This window comes from Amphibalanus amphitrite, unplaced genomic scaffold (assembly GCF_019059575.1).
Source record: "Amphibalanus amphitrite isolate SeventyFive unplaced genomic scaffold, NRLGWU_Aamphi_draft 000565F_arrow, whole genome shotgun sequence".
Lineage (NCBI taxonomy): Eukaryota > Metazoa > Arthropoda > Thecostraca > Balanomorpha > Balanidae > Amphibalanus > Amphibalanus amphitrite.
This window is the reverse complement of record NW_024882059.1, coordinates 99,023-119,722: the sequence shown is the minus strand read 5'-3', so window position 1 is coordinate 119,722 and position 20,700 is coordinate 99,023. Positions and strand designations below refer to the sequence as shown.

The 20,700-nt window shown below is 49.1% G+C and overlaps 1 protein-coding gene across 2 annotated transcripts in view; it reads right to left on the bottom strand.

The window, feature by feature from the left end:
• Positions 1 to 2,114: 2,114 nt before the first annotated feature.
• The window catches only part of LOC122393956 (fasciclin-1-like), a 54,643-nt gene continuing 36,057 nt past the window's right edge, over positions 2,115 to 20,700 (bottom strand). The window contains exons 6-14 of one of the 2 annotated variants that reach the window (XM_043390459.1): positions 20,509 to 20,686; positions 6,712 to 6,762; positions 6,137 to 6,297; positions 5,622 to 5,764; positions 5,226 to 5,334; positions 4,506 to 4,729; positions 3,974 to 4,136; positions 3,629 to 3,767; positions 2,115 to 2,735 (exon numbers count right to left, since the gene is read on the bottom strand). In XM_043390459.1, the coding sequence (XP_043246394.1) occupies positions 2,545 to 2,735; positions 3,629 to 3,767; positions 3,974 to 4,136; positions 4,506 to 4,729; positions 5,226 to 5,334; positions 5,622 to 5,764; positions 6,137 to 6,297; positions 6,712 to 6,762; positions 20,509 to 20,686 (1,359 nt within the window). In that variant the 3' untranslated portion in view covers positions 2,115 to 2,544. The remainder of the gene's footprint in view (positions 2,736 to 3,628; positions 3,768 to 3,973; positions 4,137 to 4,505; positions 4,730 to 5,225; positions 5,335 to 5,621; positions 5,765 to 6,136; positions 6,298 to 6,711; positions 6,763 to 20,508; positions 20,687 to 20,700) is intronic. The other variant, XM_043390461.1, reaches the window with a different exon arrangement.

The following is a 20,700-nucleotide window of genomic DNA, read 5'->3' as shown; positions in this document are numbered from 1 at the left end:
TCATTGACTCCGACTCTAGACTGGTGGTCTGTGACTTACGGCCCTCTTCCTCCACACTCGCTATTAAATCAGTTCACACCGACAGGAGATTTATCCAGCCCCCAGGCCTCAGTCCGCATTGTCGCTGTGGATAATGCCTTTCGTACCGTGCCCTCGGAATGGAAGCCGTTAGCGGGGCTCAGGAGCTGATTTTGGTAGTCCCAGCATCACCCCGTTCCACACAGCACGACCAAGCCACTAGGCAATAGCTCTCTGTGAACATCGCTAGAAAGCCACCTCTGCGTGTCTCTTTGGAGGGGTCCTCGGACCAGGGTTGTATACGACTCAATCAATAGCAATCAATTCAATCACGACAAATTTGGGAAACCAATCAAATCCATTAAGTTAGAGCAGTTTTCGGGAATTGATTCAATCGACTCAAACGCGACAATGAAAGGAATCAATCAACTCAATCAAACGACTCAAACCAAGACATACATTAGGTTTTTTGCCCCACCAACTTGGAAAAGTGTCCATAGCAGTCTGGTGTACCTACCTACCTACCAACCTACCTACAGAAGAAACATAAAAATATTGTCATTTAAAATTATAAATTGCCATGCCATTCAAAGTTTCTATGTAATAAGGATGGATACCTAGTGATGGACAGGTGGATCAGGATATTGAGGTTCAATGGGTAGAATTGGAGCAGAAGTTTCATTTAATGGGTGCAAAATAACCCAGTAGTTGACTCGCCCCTTAACCCAAATCACCACCTTTCACCTAAAAGTTGTCAATTTCATTTTGGCCATATTCCAACTCCATTTACACTAAATATCAGATATTGCAGTTGAAAGTTGGCTGCTCGGATTTTGGCAGTGTTCGTGATTTGGCCATTTACCCTTATACACCATGCCTATTTTATTCTATTTTAATGGATAATATGCATCAATGACATATTAACCATAGGGAAATAGAAATAAATATCTTACCAGCATGTGACGGTTTCGGTTAGACCGAGACTGACGGGCAGTCTGAAAAAATCTTTCCATACAATGTGCATTTGAGACGTGGGATGTTGTCAGATTGGGAAGGAAGAGATTTGAAGTATTTAGCGTTCCACGACTCTGGACGTGGCATGTCAAGGACAAAGGAAGTAGGAACAAGGAAAATTAAAACGCGAAAACGGCACGGTGCGACTGCAAAGAAAACGTTTTGCCAATAAATATGCTAAGCTTTTATAAATCCTTATTCTACGTCTTTTGATTTTTTGGTGAGATGACGTCATTGAATATCATGCAGTATGGTAGATCATCATAAAATAAATCGGTTGTACAACACCAATTTCGGTTTAATTATTATTTCATTTGAAATAAAACCACTCAATAATATTCGGTAAAATATTTTAAGGAAAATGAAATATATTAAATATGTTAAGCTTAGTCTCTCAGGAGAAAGGGATCAACAAACGTTCTGCTGCAAATTAAACAATGCAGCAAATTAGCTATTAATTAGGTGAGTAAACTTAATTAGCGAGACGAAAACGGCGCTTTTGTTTCAGTTGTTTTTGTAGGGGTTTCAGATATTTATAGAGTTCAGTGGGTTGTTTCCGAGGAGATGTGGAGATGTGAATTATTAATTAATCACACTTTATTAGTATATATGGCCTTGCACTTTATCATCTGGATTATAAAAAAAACGTTTCCTGCTGAGTGCAGAAAGGTAGGTAGGTGCATCGCCAGGTTCTATCACCAGGATTGGAGCAGTTATGAGTTATTGCAGTTGAAAGTCAAAGTTTGGTGTTCATGTTTAGGCCCTCTTCTTTATTTGGCCATCTACCCCATATTGCAGTTGTGATGACAAGCAGTTTTCAGTGTGGTTTTGTGATCTTTGATGTCATCAATTGGTGTCATTATTTTTTGTCAACTAAAACTTATTTGAACTTTCCATTCAATCGACTCAATCATACGAGTCACTCTAATTTTCGGGAATCAAATCAGTCAACCAGTCGCTAAAGTCAAACGAGTCAGTCAACCAGTCATCTCGAAAAGTCAATCGACTCAATCCAATCAACTCAAAATACGCGTTGAAACAAATCAATCAATTCAATCGACTTGATTGGTATACAACCCTGCCTCGGACCTGGCAGCTCTCGACTCGACCTGCACGCCATCTACAGCGACCTGCGCGCCACCCGTGGCGACCTACGCGCCATGCTCAGCGACCTGCGCGCCACCTGTCGTTCAAAGGTTGTGACACAGACCGGAATCTCTGGACCCCGCAGACCAAACACGGCCCGGAACTTCCCCTCTCGGCTTAGACACACACCGGCAGGCCCAATCTGTGGCTCCATAGCTATACACACATCAGCCCACACAAACATTCAGTGGACAGGCCGCCACTCTACGCACCTATCCGTGTCGCACCTACACCTGCACTCATCATGCACCAATCACTCTAACACCCATCACACACGTCACACCCCTCCCGGCCCTCCCTCGCGCTGCCGGTCGCTCGCTGAGACTGTTGAGATGCAGTGGATTCGCCGCTGACTGGGCCCGCCGATCACAGCCGCAGCAGTGCCAGCGCGGCGACCAGGCACGCCACCGAGCCGGCCAGTGCCGCCGCCGATGACGCCGTGGTGACGTCACGCTGACGCATGAACACCGAGTCGATGACGTGGATGTAGCCGTTGGTGCACTCGACGTTGGAGCGGGTGACGCGTGCCTGCATCCCCTGCCACTTGACCAAATAGCCTGTCGGGGGTGGGAAGAGTGGGTCAAATAATTGACCAAACTTGGGCGGTCTATATTGTGGAAACTAAAACTTGTATTTTGACGACTGAAACTTAGGTTTATTGGTCGTTTGGACAGTGCTTGCTGAAGTTATCGAGCTAAGAACGGGGAGCCTCCGTAATCAGTGACCACCAATCATGAAGTCAAAGAAGTAACACTGCAAAAGTGGCTGGTACCGGGTACGCATAAGTTGAATGTTCTAAGAAGGATTCAAAAACGTGGGGTAGTTCAGCACAGCCTAAAGCATCCTACAGTCTGTATAACTCTTGAATGTGTAGGGATTTAAATCCAGCCATTGATGTTATGACATGATGTAGGGAGACATTCCAATCAACAGATGATTAATCAGCTACTATGAAGCGATTGGATAGCTTTTCTGTTCTTTTTGTGTTCGGGCTAAAACAACCTTGCTCAGGCGCTTCAAAAGACTGTCTACCGGAAGATGAAAAATACGACACCACAGCGGAAAACGAGCGCATGTTTACTGATTGCTAGCCGAGAATTGCTCTTGGACGTAAAGGGATCAGGTATACGCATACTGCATGGTATCAGTCCAATGCAGGCAACTAGCTACATGGAAAAGCAGTATGCTTGTAGAGCTGGCGAATTACCTCTCATTCGAAACCCAGACGCTGCAAAACAACGTCGTGTAAAAACGAGCCACGCTATCAAAATCAACCTAGACATTGTCCTGTTATCGCAAGATGGTAATCAGCAATCATTTACTAAGCTCTTTTGAATGTATACCAACCTCTCCGAAGCCATTTTTAACTGAGGCGAAATATTCAGTGAATAGCACCAACTGCAAGTGAGAGAATCGATTCATAACAAGCTGAGCGTGTCATCAAGCGTACCTGACATTCCGGGTGCATTCTCCACATGGAAAGTGGTCTTGTAGAACTTCACGCCGTCTTCCTCTTTGGACTTGTTGACCAGGTCATCCATACTGAGCGCCTCACCAATCAAAAAGTGACGCTCCAGAATCGTGTTGGCCTGTGAATATAAACGCAATTTCAAGAACGAGATCTGCAGTGGCGACCGGATTTCAGAGTGAAAATATTCAATCGCTCATTTATAGAGCTTACGATTCTTTTCAAACTACTTCCGTAGGATAGAAAAAGATCAATCCGACAGATTGATCGATTGATCTGTAATAAATCGACAAATACATGGATCGATTTGACAAGAGTTATCCGTACCGGGTGCGACGCTCGTCCCTCGAACAGCGACTTGTGCGAGGTCACGTACTCCATCTGAATCTTCTTCCACGCATCATTGGACGGGACGAGCATGGTGAACTTCTTGTCCATGCGGCTCACACCCTTGGAAAACTTGGTCTGCACCGCCAGAGTGTTGGTGTCGCTGAAAAACGGTGAACGTTCATTAGATATTAAACGGATCTTAAGTATTCCTGTCGACGATTTAACCGAATTGCTTCAGAATTACCGTCAACTGTAAAGAGCTTTACAAAAAAAAAATCATACCATCCGTGCCGAGACAAGCGTTGTGCCAACAGTCGATAAGTACCGCTCAACATACACTGCCTCCCCGTTTGCAATTTGCTCCTTGATGATTTGATGATCGACAAAGGAAAGCTATACTTAGGCACGCTCAACTTAACGTTAATGCAAATATAACAACTTTTGCCTTCCAAGCATGACCTATCGTCTTGGCAGACCCGCGAAAAGCCTTACATCAGAATCACCAATTTATCAGACCGGCATTTCTCACCTCATCATGGCATCGACGGCCAGTTTCTCTCCGACGGAGCGGTACGGCACGCCCAGCAGCTTGTCGATGATGTGGATGACACCGTCGCGGGCGGCGATGTCGGCGATGACGACGGTGGCGTTGGTGCCGCCACCCTCGACCGTCATCGTCTGGTTCTTTCCGGCCACTCCCCAGACGGAGAGGTAGAGGGAGCGACTCTGGTCCTCCGAGGGCACGCTGAACAGCTGCGGGGATACAGGAGGGTGGAGGGCGGTGAGAGGCGTAGTCATCTCGTCTTGAAGTTCATGGGTTATGCCTTGTGTCAATAATAATCTGTCAGTATTGGCATTGCGCAGCTAACATACTTCAGATGACTCATAGCACAAGCATGCCGTGCCCATATTCAAATTACGCTTGGTAAAAAAGAGTTATTAGCTTTTACTCGATTAGGCGGTAAACAGAGCCTGGAGTCTGACACCAGCTGCCCCCTAGCCGTAGTGCTAAACGTTAGAGGCAGCACTGCGGCACAGCATAAATTCAGGCGCTGACTACTGCTGCCATCTGTTGGTAGAGCTATAAGTTACAGCAACGGGGCACATCGTCTCAGCTACGTAACTAACTGTTGTAGCCAGATTGCTAATAAAGTGGCGTTTACTCATTACTGCACACATGCTCGCTTCCCAGTGCAATGTAGACATTACAAGTGTATCCTAAGCCATTTATCTTCTGATGCTGCCTTACCGTCGTTCCGGGTATTTTTCTGACGTCCTGAGTGGTGACCCGGGTAGGGACCAGGTGCAAATTGAGGAGCTTCTTCAGCCTATCGGGCGACAGCTTTATCTCCGTCAGCCTGGGAGAACGCAGGCAGTTGATTTAAAATTGACGTCGAAACTTGTATGGGCCGACATTGGCTTTGCAATCAGTTTATGACAGAATATATCGGAAAATGGTGATAGCTGGGAGCTAAGCAACGGTAGCGTTATATGATATCCATCGCAGCATCGGCACAAGAAAATGCACTCTTGTCAAAGTCTTGAAACATTTGAGTTGGGTTCAAGACGAGCTAAATTGTTTTCCATTAATCGAGGTGCATAAGTCCGATCAAGTTACAGTGCAAGTGTCAAATGATGCATTTACCGCTTCTGGTCGACGGTGTAGAAGGCGTCGTTGGACGGAATGAAGATGGTGCCGTCCGTGCGCTGCCGCAGCGTGTCCAGGAACTCGGGCGCGTTGTTCTTCAGCAGGTCGAAGAACATGAAGAACCGATCCTCTGACCCTCGCTGGAGAAAAAAAAACAGAGTAAATTAGTGGAACCTGCCGGCGTTCATAATTAGGTTAGTCGCTTCCTAGCACGTATCTGTTCACGTTTCTGACAGCCCTGTTGAAATACACTTGTGTCACGGATGAAGGCCGTTGAACTTTGGCTGAGTAGCGCCTTCCAGAAGAATAAAAACTCTACATAACATAGCCAGACTGCAGATAAAGGTAGATTCACTCATTGTCAGACGAAGAAAAACATCGCTTAGACTCTTGACATAATCATGTGGCCTGTGGCCCCTGGTCTATGACCACTTGACCTCTAGCTTCTGGCCTCTGGCCTCTGATCTCTGACCCCTAGCCTCTCTGACCTCTGACCCAGCGGTCAGCCTCACCTGGATGAAGTCGAACGCCGAGTTCTCCATCACCATCAGGGGCTTCTCGATCAAGTGGATGACGCCATTCTCCACCGCGATGTTGGGTTTAACGATTTTGGCCAGCACGGAGCCGCTGCTGTGTTCGGCGTCACCGAGAAGGGTGCGGCTCTGAATTTCATCTGCAGGCGGCGCCAGAGACACGGATCAGGGCAGGTCGGCGGCGTGGACGGGGTCATAGGAGGGCAGGTAGTGAAAAAGGAGGCTTCGGTGGTTTATTGACCTGTTAACGACACAGGCAATTTCGAGGTGATAATGCAATGATAAAATAATCGTGTGCAACGGTATAGATTGGCAATATAATGAAACATGACGCTGATGCCGACAGGCCAGACCCAAATAATGTCCGATATGCCCAAGCCGCCATAAGATGCATTATGCATGCACGGATATGACCATTAAAAGCAGCGAAGAAGACTATCACGTTACAGTGAAATAGCATATAGAAGAGATATGAAAACGATGATATGAAATTCAAGCTCAATCTAGATCCACTACCTCTTTACTCATCTCAGAAAGTATGTCCAAGCACTCACAGAGCTTTTCCGGACGTTTCACCGGCGGTACGTACTTCTGAACTTTCAACACTGTCAAATAAAACAAGGAAATATAACAAAAACGTGCGCATGCACACCAATGCCAGTTGTGTCAACACTTTTCACGAGCAAATTTGACCATGCTGCAGGCACATTGAACCTCGACAGAAAACAGTAGTGCAATTGTAGATTGAAACACGAAGAGTGACCAGTACCAGTCTTAAAATAAATTCAGTGGAAGTTGCAAAATAAATTGGAATAAAAATGACGAGCAAAGTATCAATTGACGAGACAGAGCTAAACAGCCAGTGAGATATCATCATGCCTCATCCCATCCTCCATCATGCGTCCTCCCACTCACCGTCAAACTTTCCCCTCCTACAGGGTGTTTCACTAAAAGTGTCAAAAAGTAAAAGGCCCTAATGCACATAATAACAATGTTTTCTATGGACATTTGCACATCATTCCATCCGCGATTGTTGGACATTTGAATATATAAAAATGATATCACCGTCACTCAAACCTATTCCACATATCCGCCGCTTCTTTCGATGCACCGTTTCGGCACGTGTCAGGAGGTGCCTCACAGCCCGTTTTCATCTTCAGCGTCCAGACTGTCGGCAAAGCCTTGCATTGTGCTCCTCAGCTCCAAAAGTGATGCGACTTAAGTCTTCCTCAGCTCCGCGAGAGCTACTGACCAAAACCAGAAGGCTAGCGGTGACAGATCGGGGCCTCGCGCTGGCCAGGGGCGGGCGGTGAAGCAGCTGATTATTCGGCCCGGGAACGGAACTTCTGGTCCAGCCAGTTCTTGGTGGCTACAGCCGTTACAGCGGTTGTTTCTGATAAATTGGGGGCTTGGCTATTTCTGATGTTGAAATAAGCTTCTTGTTATCTTAAAAGGCCCTCAGAAAGACCCTGACCTTTTCAACGATTTCCGCCAAAAGGTGGGGGCGACCCGCCTTTTTTTGGACTGGAACCGGCATCAAAGGAACCCTTTTAAACCTCTCAAGAAGCCCTTTGAAACTTTTATAATCTGGGTCGTAGCGAGGTGAGAGAGTGAAACGTTTCCTGAAAAGTCGGCGTACGGTTTCAATGTTTCTGATAGCACCAAATGTAAGTGTAATCCACCGCTCCTGTTGCGGTGTAAATAACCTGTTCTTGTTCTGTATAAGGAAAAAAAACGACTAGTAACTTTGGGCTCCTGCCCTCGCTCCGTATGAGTGTAAAATATATCTTAAGTGGCCAAAGCATAAATGTCCAAAAATTTGCAACAAAGCCACGTGCGCAACCACGTGCTTTGCGTATTTTATATACGCCCGGTTATATATGACAAGATATAACCGGTTTTTCCGCGACACTACGAGCGTCTTCTCTGGGTCGGCCCCGGAGCCGGGCCGGCATCTGCGAGCAGCGTTCGGCGGCAGGCGGGCGGCCGCCTGCGCCCCCGGGCGGCAAGGCCGCTAAGGCGGCGGCCTCCCCTGATTGGCGGAGCGACTCGTGTCACGTGACGGTGACGGCGCGGGGTTTGAGTGCATTTGCGCGGTCACTCTGTTCCAGGGAGGCACCGGTTCTGACGTCACACGAAAATATCAGTCGGCTGGTTGTGGCACTGCCCCCTGCCGGTGCGACTGTGCTGCCACCTAGCTAAGCCTAGTCAGCCTAGGACGGGACGGTTTTACTTTTTCTCGTCGAGTGGGGCAGCTTGCGACGACACTCGGTCGACATAGCTGTGCTGCAACATACCCTGCAGGTTCGGAGTCTCTCGGACGGCCAATCCTGTTCCATAACCACAGCTAAGTCCCCGCTGACCTTAACCAGGATTGGCCGGACGACGTTGAATCTTCGTAGTTCTAGAGACACCGAACCCGCGGATAGTCTGTCGAAGCCTTGGCGGCTGAAGAAAGGCTAGACATATCTCACTTGATTTTGGCGTGGCCAGCCTCACTTCTGTAGTTTTGCTTCACAGCATTCCACGTCCTATTGAGTTTCCGGTTGCGTAGTACACGACCACGTTCAGAAACTTGATGTCTTTTAGATACATCACACAATGACAAACTTTTGGCAGCATTTACATTTGTTGCCTGCATATTTTGGTGAGGAAAAATGACTATCGCAGTAGTACAATCAAGACATACCACAAAGGATCAGAGCTAAAGCAGCATTATTAAGCAAAGGTGTATTGCATTGATCATCAGCATGTTCGTAAAATAAAATACATCACGAATAAAGATGACAACCAAGCCGGACCAGGACACTTATAACAAACATGAACGTTAAAGTGGCAACACAAATGAAAGAGAGAAGATGAATTTGCCCTTCGCAATCGTCAACCTAAAACAAAACTTCAAATATACAACAGACTTCTGTGCATTAAAAGAACATGAATATACTCGCTAGTCGCTTTGTCGTCGACACATAATGGGAACATCCTGCCGGCCCAGCCAAACAGCGCGCCCGCCTTCGAGTAGGAAATAGCAGCGGCCGCAGAAGTGGCCAACATATACATTGTTCGTCACGCCACCTGCACTGAAACGTACCAGCTATTTAATCGTGAAATGTAGCTAGCCATCCAAAAATGTTGCACTACACCAGCACTACCGCACAGTTAGCAGATAGGTACGGACCGCAGGCCCTGGTCTCTGTCTCTTCCGAGTACGGTCTCCGGACCAGTCACCAGCGCCACCATCTCCGCGCGGTAGCTATAGCACAGCTCTCCGGCCGGGGCCCGCAGTTCCTCGACCTCTTCGTCCAGCCAGACCAGACCAGCACGGCTCCCGCCCAGCGCCTGAAGACTCCGCCCTCCACAGATCCGTCCGTCCAAAGCCGGACAGCACACAGGGGCAGGAACGCGAGGTGCAGCGTAGCCACGCTTTCCCTTTCCGCCGCCGTGGCCCCAGCCCGGATCGGGCACACGTCCATCCGGAAGGTGACGCCAGCCGTCTGTTGCCACGGTGGGATTCTCGCTCTCGCCCAGGCCTGGCGGCCTCGCAATCTCCAGCCTCGGACCAAAGGCAGGCGCGCCGGTGCCGAGGCCTCGGCGGTCGCGCGCAGGGGGTCCCCTGATGGTAGACCCAGCGCCCTCCCCAGCAGCCTGGCAGCCAGCGTCCAGCTCCTCTCCTCCATCGGAGAAAGTCGGGCTCCGCCATTAGTGCGAAGCACGGTGTTGAGCGCGGACACAGGTGATGATGCGGCCGCCTCCCGCAGTCCTCGCTCCAGGAGATTCACGTGCGAGGGGGCGGCCGCCGGCAGCCACGCGACAGCAGCGTGTTCGAGCGCCCCTCGGACGTAACCGATTGACCACCGTACTAAGGGCACCCTCGTCCAGGCCCCAGCTATTCAACCAGGTCGACGGCGCCGTAGCCGTCAGACCCTGGTGATCACTCGAGCCACGCCACAGAGCTCACGCCTCAAAGCGGTTGGCTCTCCGGTCCTCGGCATCCGGCATCCGCAGTGATTTGGCGTAGCCAGGACACGTGAGATGCTGGCCTCAGTCATAACCGGAAAGCCTGTAAAAAAAAAAAACAATATGTGATTGACAAATGGAAATATATTGTATGCATAGAGTTGAGAAATCATGACGCACACTGCATTGTGACAGTAGATAGTTTAGTGTGATTGGCAAAGGAGGGACTTTTGTAATAAATCAATAAACAATTGAGGCATTGATTTGATTTTGTAGGTAGCTACCTACCCTTCTCATATGAATCTGGATGATTTGTACCATTAAGAAAAAAACATAGGCCTAGGATCGGGGGGGGGCATGTCCCCACTTTTCAGCTATGCTAATTTTTAAAGTAAAATATTTATTTTTCATTTAAATTCAAAACTAAGAGAAAAAAATTGTTCGGCAAGGTGAGATGAGCACGAAACTGCAAAGAATTTGTTCATAGGGGCATTGGGGTTCCCACAAAGTGACATTGAAGTTCTCTGCCCCCCCCCCCACACTTTACGTGAGGTTCCTGCGCCCATGGAAAAAAAAACACATTGCATTATGTGCATCAACACTTAACCCTTGCACTTAGGGAGGGCCACAAAGCCCACTATAAAGCCCACAAGACACCACCTGAAATCAAAGCATGACAAATGATAGCATGTAGGCACCTGACCTACTATAACCTACTGAACCAAACATACTCCATATATCAATATGTATGTGTAGGTAAAGTATGAATGGTAGGTTGATACCAAGGCTGTTTAGTAGGTTGTAGGCATGCTGAAAGGATGAAAGATGGGTATTTGTTCAAAAAATATCTGATCTACAGTTCATATAAATATGCAACATGGGGTCCAGACTGGAAAAAAATACACGTTATGCCGAATATGTCCGGCGTAGTGGCGGGATTGCGCCGAAAATTTAAGCGCACGTCCGGCGTAACTTCGCATGCGCCGAATTCAGCGCATGGCGGCGGACGAATCTTTCGGTGCAGGGCGGTCGCATAATTTTTTGGCGAAAGACAGTCACCGAATTTATGTGGTACGCTGGTCAATCTAGCAGCAGATTCGCCCCGTGGGCAGCTCTGGAGAGGTTGCGGGACGAGACGTCCCCGCCCCGGTCGTCGCGTGCTCGAACTGGCGAGCCGCCCTGAGTCTACTCAGCGGAGGAACGGCCGCCCAGGTGACGCCTCAACCTTCGGCGTAGAGATAGACATGGAAAACCTTGTTGAACGTCGCCAAGCGTCGTTAAGCAATAGCAGTGGGTTCCTGCCCACTGCAGTATCGAGGGGAATGAGAGCGTGGACGATCTGGCAAAACTGGCGGCTGCCCTGCCCTCAAACGCCCGATCGCTGACCAGGGCGGTTCATTGTGCGGCCTCGCATCAGTGGCGCGACAACTGCTCAGAATCCCTATTCAAGCCACTCCTCGGGAGCACGCCGCCGCTCCCTCTCCCCGGAGAGGACCGAGAGGATGCCATTTCGGTGCACCGGATGAGGGCGGGCCACCGGGGCCGCTCGCTCCAATACGGCACCGAATCGGCTGCCTCCACTCCGCCACGTGCCATCAGTGCCCAGACAAGCGGTGCCCAGCGGCGCTCTGCACCGTGAGCCGAGAAGAGGCTGATGTGCCGGAGCACGTGCTGCTCCGCTGCCGGGCCCTCGCTGGCTCCCGCCGAGGTATTGGGTTTACGTGGAAATAAAAACTAATTCGGACGCTCAAACATGGGATAGCGTACAAAGCCCCGAAACACTCTGCCTGGTTGATATAGCCTTGATCAGTATATGTGCACATGTGCTTTATATGAAAAGGGCTTAATTTTCGCACAAATAGGCACCTAATTTTTGGCGCAAATCACTCAGAAATTTTAGCGCAAAATCGCTTGCGCCGAATTTCGGCGCAAGATGGTCTCACGGGCATCCGGGACCGGCGTAGTGTATGGATGTTTTCCAGTCTGGCATGGGGTTAGGTAAGGTTTGATTTTTGTTTTGTATTTGTATCACATGTAAATATCATATCTGGATTCAGGAAATCAAATAGTGCAAGAATGTACAAAATGTATGCCTGAAAAGTGAATCACTCTTTCTGAACATTTACCAAAAGTGGTAGTTTAGTACGCAAAGGTTAGGCTAGGGTAGATGATATTTTTTATCTTCACCATAGTTTACCTACACAGTAACCAAGAAATCCTCATCCAGACATAGGTAGGCATGGCAAATCGTCAAAAAGTTAATATTTTTCTGCTCATCAGCATTTGACCAAAATAAGGGTTATAGCATGTCTGGTTATTTCAGGTTATGTTAGGTTATATGTAGGTGAGGTTAAAACTTTAACAAGCTCTAAGACATATATACAGGCTTCATCTGAGATTAATATTGAGCTAGGGGTCTGGGTACCCACCTTCCTGTCAGGCCATGATACTTGACACACCATCCTGCTATCTGAGGTGGCCCAGGAACCAGCTCAAGCAATTACAATGAAAGTCAACAGTCGTGCTGGCATTAAACCATTCCCCATTAAAATATATCAAGTAATTTTAATGACGATAATTCCGCCACCACAAATCTTATGAAACACATGACCTTTGATATTCCGAAAAGAAATATCCAAAATGATTTAAAGCGAACGTGTTCTTACGCAGCTGTGACATAAGCTGCGCATACGAAAAACACCCGCTAGACCAATCGATGGCGAATAAACCTGTTGATGAAGAAATACTTGTCTCCCATTGGTCTGTGAACACAATCAGCAGGAAACGCAGCTTAAACTACAGTAAAATTTTGTAGGAAAATCAGCAGAAAGTAAGAAAAATGCAATTTAAACATATTTAGCCAATGAGTCTGGCCAATCTGTTGATATATTCCGATAGATATTGAGCACGATCAGTCATTTTGAAAGAATTACGGTCCGACTCTCTTTATTTTTAAAGCAATGACGCATAATATGATTATTGAAAAATTGACAAATATATTTTCTTGGAGGGAAAAGTGGGACTAGCGTTAAATTAAAGATCAAAATTAATATACTGATCGAGACCTCGCTTCCCAAGGTATTTATCAGTGCATTTTCGCATCGAATCTCTCTCAATCATGAACAAACTTGGGCAAAAACAGCAAGATTGCCTGTTTTGTCAATTCACACATTTTCATTTTTGGGGGCAATTTTAAAGTTGATGGCCAATGTTTTCAAAGTCAACATTTCCACAGGAAAAAATGCAGCTATTTTTCTTCCAAATTCATTCATTTGTAGAGTCCGACTCTCTCTTGTTTTCTCGCAGTTTCCGTTGTGCTGTGAGAGAAACGATCATATGTATCATAAGCGTTTGGCTCACTTCAAGACGGCATAATTTTCACTTGCATTTTCTGCCGTGTGGAAGATCAGAGGGAGTCAGCTAATTTATGACAGAATGTGCTTAAAAAATGACTGGTGAATAATATCTTTTGTCAGTGTCCGACAAATATTTATATTTTAAATCACGCTCTTCAGCTGTCAAGTGAGCTCCAAATGGCCTAAATTGTCAGCTGTTTATCATCCTAGGTCAGCTCAAGGTCACAGACGTCAGCTGAAGAAAGTGGTGACCATTGGCCCTGTGTTGAGCGGACAAACCGGTGTTACCTAGTATTCTATGTACCGTGCTCTGTTCTAAGCCGCCCGGTCTGACGCAAGTCAGCAGTGTTCTCGCTCTGTAATGTTTTTGCGTTTACTGCGGTCGTGTTCAGTGGAAACTGGAAGACATCAAGGAGAGTATAGGTTCAGTTTTTATATAAATGCTATATGGATTGACGAGGATGTTTTTTTTTTCTTTCGGGGTTTTTGTTTATTTTTTACTGGTTTGTTGTTTCTATCTGATTTTTTTCATTTTCGGCATGAGGTTTGGTTATTTTGTGCTAATGTTATGCTATCACGGTAAGAAAAGGGTCGATGAGCAATGGGTCGGCAAATGCCCGGTATTATAGGTTCTTTGAAGGTTAGATAAAACAACGAAACTTGGACTGCTGGTAGGAATAGTCTTGGTGTGTTTTTTTTCAGATTTTGGGAGATTGAGTGTAGGTATTTGCTAGGTGAAACATAGCTGTAACTGGTTTTTTTTTCTTCCCTGGAACGGAACGCCCGGACTTTGCCATTCTACACTCCGTGTGAGTGAAATCAGCTCATGCTTTCTCGGTGTAGCAGCTCAGAGTGCACGGCCTGGCCGGCGTAGGGTTTGGTGGCCACGTGGTGTTGGCCGGTGGTTGTGCAGAGAGTTGGTAGAATTGCCGTTTTGTGGTGCCTGGTGTTGGTTGAACTGTGGTTCCCATACAGGTGAACGGTTACTGGCGTAAGGTGTGCCAGGTGGGCGTACCCCGTGGAGAATGAGCTGCTGGTGATGTTGGCTCTGTCCGAGCGTGTCCGAGCGGGGTTTTCATTAGTGGGTTAGGGATTGTTGATAACAAGGGTACCAACTGCCGGGTGAGACTTGAGAGGGTAAATGGAGTTCATTGTAAGGATAACCAATGCAATGGTATTGGTCTAAGATGGCATTGTTATCTGGTGTTAGGTTGGGATGAAAGGTTTAGTGGTTGATACAGAGGTACAGAGGTGATGATACAGTGGAACCCAGTTTGGGTGTGATAAGTCTCGGCGGACTAAGATATTATGGATTAGATGGGGAATTATGTAAGGTGGTTTTGGGATGCATTAGCGATAGCCTAGTAAGTTACAGGCTATTACCCAGAGGAAGTTTTCACACCCATGTTTAAAGGCTGCAGTAGGTATGCCATTTTCTAGGATGCAGGTTTAGGATAGCCCGTGATTGTGTGGCTCTCAATCTGCATTGAGGTACGAGTTAACTGTGTTTCGTTTTTTATGGTAGTGGCGTTTGTAAATAGTTTTTTTTTTGCCAGAGTGAGGTGCCTTCCTTGTCGTTGGTCAATAGGGCATTGCCAAGGCATGCATAAGCGACATCTGCAATATGCATATCCTGCCGATATGTCATCACACGCATTGTCAGATAAATGGCGCCAGTATACTCGTATATAGCCCCTTTTTGATACGAGATTTCGGCTAAAAATGGTTATGTGACACAATCTATTTTTTTTTCTTCCATGGCTTGATGGTTGGCATCAGACTCTGAACGGCGACGGATCGGCACACTCGGCGGGGCCGGCCCGCTTTGCCAGAGTCTTCTTCGGCCGCTGGAGGATTCCTTCACAGCTCCCACGTCAGCTGAGGGAGTCCGACCCCTCCCAGCTCATCTTGCTCCAGTGGTGCTGCCTAGCAGGTCTTACGGGACATCGTCAGGTATAGGCCAAGGTGGCCGGGGTTTTGAAAGGTACGTTATTCCATGTACGGGGCCCGGAACATATCTGTTAATGGAGGTTCTAGGGGACCCGATAGGGTGGATAGTGAACGCTTGGGCATGGCGATATCGGCATTTTTGAGGGGATATCTGGTTCCACCAATAGGGACATAAGGGCAATGCTGGTGGAAAGTAAGATGCTAAGATAGTAATAACATTGTGATAGAATCGTTAGGCGAAGCCCGAAGAGAAAAAATGAAATCTTGTCAACTCTAACGTTAGACGTGTTTTCAACATTGGTTTGCTGCTGCTGCTGCTGCTGCTGCTGAGGGTTTTTAAATCGTCTGTAACTATCTTCAAAGCGGTCTATTTCTTAGCAAATTATTTCTACTTGTCGCTATAGAATATAATATGACCTTTCTCCTGCAAAAACAGCGAATGAACATCGAACATACAGGTCAGTTACTATCATTAATAGCTAAAATGAAGTAAGTCAGTATGCGTTGTTAGGACTGGGAGTTCCCCTCAGTGTCCCAAAATTGTATTTTGGCTTGGGTGTCAAAGGAAAATTCCTAGGGGCCCGGGAACGATTTTCAAGGGGGGCGAGCATATAAAATACCTGACATGATGCATATGAAACGGTGGCGTAGCTAGGGGTCTAAGGGGACACGTACCCCACCTCCCCATCGGGTTCAAAGGGAGCCTCGGGTCCGAGGGGCCCTGCGGCGCCATTTGACCACTGGTGGTTAACAATGGCCATATCGAAGGGCCCCATGGGGCTCATTAGAGCACCTCATGGACCCTAAATTGCCACACTAAGATCTCTTTAAGGGCCCCACGCCGGATTCTGAGGGCCTCTTGTGCCTTTTAAGGGCCCTTCAGTGGTCTCCACAGGCCCCTTACTGGCCTCTGAAAGTTCTTACCGGCCTATGAGGGCCCAGTTCTAGGGGCATTTCCCGCCTGTGATGGTCCCACAATTATTTTTCTGAGAGCCCTATAACGGCAACTGTGGGGGCCCTCGTCGGCGCCTATGGGGGCCCACACCGGTGTCTCTGAAGGTTTCACACCCCCAATTCTGAGTGCCTACACTAGTGCCTATTAATGCCCTATATCGGCGACTCTGAGTGGGGACCCGAATCCCTACCCAACACCGGCGCATCTAAAGGCCACCCACTGGTGACTTCTGAGGGCCCCACGCCGGTCCGGTGACTCTCAGGGCCCCACCGGCGTCTGATAGTACCATGCCGGTCTCTAAGGACCCCGCAGAACTTCTTCTGCTGGCCTAAGGGCCTCTTGCCGGTCACTGAGAACCCCCTGCCGGCTTGTAGAGGGTTCGCGTCCGCAGCTCAGGCCCCACACCCGTCTGTAACGGCTCCACACCAGCGTCTATGAGGGCCCACAGCAACGCCTGTAAGGACCCTCACCGGCGCCTCTGAGAGAATCACACTAGCACCTCTGAGCGCCCACACCGGCACCTGCATGACATTCCCACACCAGTGCCTCTAAAGGCCCCTTACCGGCGGCTCTGAGGGCCCTACGCCGGTGATTCTGAGGATGCTAACGATATCCGAAGGCACCATACAAGCGCTTAGTGTCGCTGAGCTTTTAATCCCATACCGGCCTTCCAAGGGCACCACGTCAGTGCACTCATTGCCCCACACCCCTCCCTTACACCCGGAGCGGGTAAACTGTCATACCTATAGCAACGATTTAACCACAGTTGTACGTTAGGTATTTCTCAAGGTTGACTCAAAATGGTCCAATGTAAAAGCTGGCCTGCCAAACTTATGGCCAAGGCCAGGCCCAAACAAGAGCGGGATGACAACAGCAGATGTCAAATCGACACTGTAACAGCAGAAACCATTCAGATGGCAAGGAAATGGCCGTGTGCTTATGTTTAGATACATAAAGGAAACGAAGTCAGGAAAAGGGAGGGAAGATCCTTTCTCGCTGCCTCAATGTTGAGGGGGCGCCGCCCCCTCGGCTCTCAGGTTGGGGGGGGGGCAAGCGCCCCCGCTGCCCCCCCCTGTTTCCCGGGTCTATGAAAATTACTCACCAAATAAGGGAAAAGGGTGGAAAATTGATGGTCAGATAAGGCCTAAAGAGTGGAAAAAGAATGTACAGCAAAATTTAATACAAGGCTGGTATGTGGGAAGTAAAATGGCTATCGGTCCATGCAAATGCTTTTTCTTGGCAAAATTGGGAGTGGAAAATGGGCTTAAATAATGGAGGCGAGTGAAAAATGATTTTCATTTGGATGTCGTTTCCCACCTGAATCAACAAACTTTGGAGCACTGGTACGGGGTACCCCTCGCCAGCATCAGGGTTCACGTCACTCAGGACCTGCCTGGTTGGTTGGTGGGTGAGTTACTGTACCTTCTATGGGTGACATTGAGCCAGCTCTGCGTTTGGAGGCAGTAAACACCTCCAAAACGTGTCTAGCTAGGAAGCAACGGCAACCTTTAAACCCATATTGGCCTGTTTACAGCGTAGGGGTTGTCTGTATGCCGGTCATTTGGTCCCTGATAAATCCGGAGCTTCGCGGAAAGGCAAGCTTGTTGCCCGTGGCGGGTGATGCGGATACTATCAGATTTCAAAAACGGGTATTTTTGGTATTCAGGTCGGGTAATTGCCTTGAACATTCGGAGAATCTTGGGATGCCCAATTCTGCAAGTCCCGGGTGAAGCTCGCTAGTCTGCCCGGGGATGTCCCCTTCTACAACGACCCCGGGGCAGCTCGCTAGTCTGCCCGGGGGGGGGGTGTCCCCTTCTACAACGACCCCGGGGCAGCTCGCTAGTCTGCCCCGGGGTGTCCCCTTCTACAACGACCTCGGGGCAGCTCGCTAGTCTGCCCCGGGGGTATCCCCTTCTACAACGACCCCGAGGCAGCTCGCTAGTCTGCCCGGGGGGGGGGGGGTCCTCGCCTACAACGGCCTCGGGGCAGCTCGCTAGTCTGCCTGGGGTGCCCCCTTCTACAACGGCCTCGGGGCAGCTCGCTAGTCTGCCCCAGAGTGTCCCCTTCCACAACGACCCCGCGGGGCAGCTCGCTAGTCTGCCCGGGGGTATCCTCTCCTGCAACGGCCTCGGGACAGCCCGCTAGTCTGCCCGGGGTGTCTCCTTCTACAGCGGCCTCGGGGCAGCTCGCTAGTCTACCCGGGGATGTCCCATTCTACAACGGCCTCGGGGCAGCTGTCTAGTCTGCCGAGGATGTACTTTTCTACAACGGCTTCGGGGCGGCTTGCTTGTCTGCTTGGAGGTGGCTGCCGCTAGGACGCCCGGTAGCGCGGGTAACCTTACGGCGGCTTAGAGTGCTGATTCCTGGAGCGGGCCGAGAGCCCTCCCCTTTTTTGCTGGGCGGCTGTCAACGACCTTCGTTGATACTGTTCTAACCCCTTCCAAAGTTCTGGGAAAATTAATGGTCGCGCTGATAGGCATGTGGTGCATAGGGTTCAAGGTAAAGGAAAATACGGCTTCTGTTGTCAGATGCCTCAGAACTCATGGATGGTTGTTTTTTCGGCGGTTATATCGAGGGCCTTTAGTTGATGGAGGCTATCATCGCGGTAGTGGCTAATGCTACTGGTTGTTAGTCCTGCTGAAAGGGCTTCGGTATAAATGCCGTAATATTGTTCTTCAGTGGTTACCGCTGTGTCGCTCACATTCATGTTGGCAGGTTTTAGGGATCGTGGCGTTTCTGGTAAGCTTCGGGCCAGGTTGAGGAAATAATTACCTACCTTCAACCAAGTACGTATTTGAGTGGGTTCCGCCGCTGGTCTCGACACTGGCGGCGACTACAGGTCTTTTGTGTTAATTTGTATCCCCCATTCGGTCTGCTGGTCTCGGGAAGGGGGTGTTTTATTTTGGCGCATTGGTGTCTGGGTGGATGTATTGAATGGGTGGGGACACCATTGCGCCGCGCGGGGGGAGGGGTGGCGGCCCGTTGGCAGGGCAGTCTCGGTTGAGACATGTATACTTGCTAGTATGTTTGTGTCGTGTTCATTTGGGCTGAATATACCAATAGCCCCTTTTTGTACAGCTACAGTGTTTTCCTGGAGGGACTTGGTTGTGAGGTTTGCGCTGAGATTGGTAACGCATAGCATAGCTAATTGTCTCTATGTTTGCTGGCAGCTCGAAGGGGAAGCGGAAAATACGCCCGGTTATATATGACAAGATATAACCGGTTTTTCCGCGACACTACGAGCGTCTTCTCTGGGTCGGCCCCGGAGCCGGGCCGGCATCTGCGAGCAGCGTTCGGCGGCAGGCGGGCGGCCGCCTGCGCCCCCGGGCGGCAAGGCCGCTAAGGCGGCGGCCTCCTCTGATTGGCGGAGCGACTCGTGTCACGTGACGGTGACGGCGCGGGGTTTGAGTGCATTTGCGCGGTCACTCTGTTCTAAGCCGCCCGGTCTGACGCAAGTCAGCAGTGTTCTCGCTCTGTAATGTTGCGTTTCCCACCCACCCACCACTATTTTTGGGGCTTTTTTTACACGCACCACACTCTTAAATAAAGATGGGTTTTTCCACAAAATGTGGTTTTTTCCCCAACTAGGTCCCCCGGTTTTTTTCTAGTTAGGACTTTTTCCGGGGGAGGACACACACGACAGGGTTTCTAGTTTGGGTGGGGACACCATTGCGCCGCGCGGGGGGAGGGGTGGCGGCCCGTTGGCAGGGCAGTCTCTGTTGAGACATGTATACTTGCTAGTATGTTTGTGTCGTGTTCATTTGGGCTGAATATACCAATAGCCCCTTTTTGTACAGCTACAGTGTTTTCCTGGAGGGACTTGGTTGTGAGGTTTGCGCTGAGATTGGTAACGCATAGCATAGCTAATTGTCTCTATGTTTGCTGGCAGCTCGAAGGGGAAGCGGAAAATATCTTTAATAAGCATTTACTTTTTGACACTTTTAGTGAAACACCCTGTATATGTCTGACACCCTCTCAATCGCCAGCGTTCTGACATCTTCACCCTCTCTATCTTCTCTCTCTCCCTCTCTCTCTCTCTCTCTCTCTCTCTCTCTCTCCCCCTCTCTCTCCCTCTCTCTTCCTACCCCCTCTCAGTCCCGTGCATATCTGTCTCTCCGTCTAGCAGCACTCACAGAAGGAGCCGGGCGTCTTCTCTGGGTAAGGCTGGACTCGCAACTGGGCGGTCACCTTCAGCATGTCGCCGAACGCCATCGTCTCGTAGCTGTCGTTACCCATGGTGCGCGTGAAGAGCACCTTGTTGGGGATCATGTGTCCGTCCACCACCACCCTGTCCACATCCGTCTCCACACCCTGTGGGGTGGACA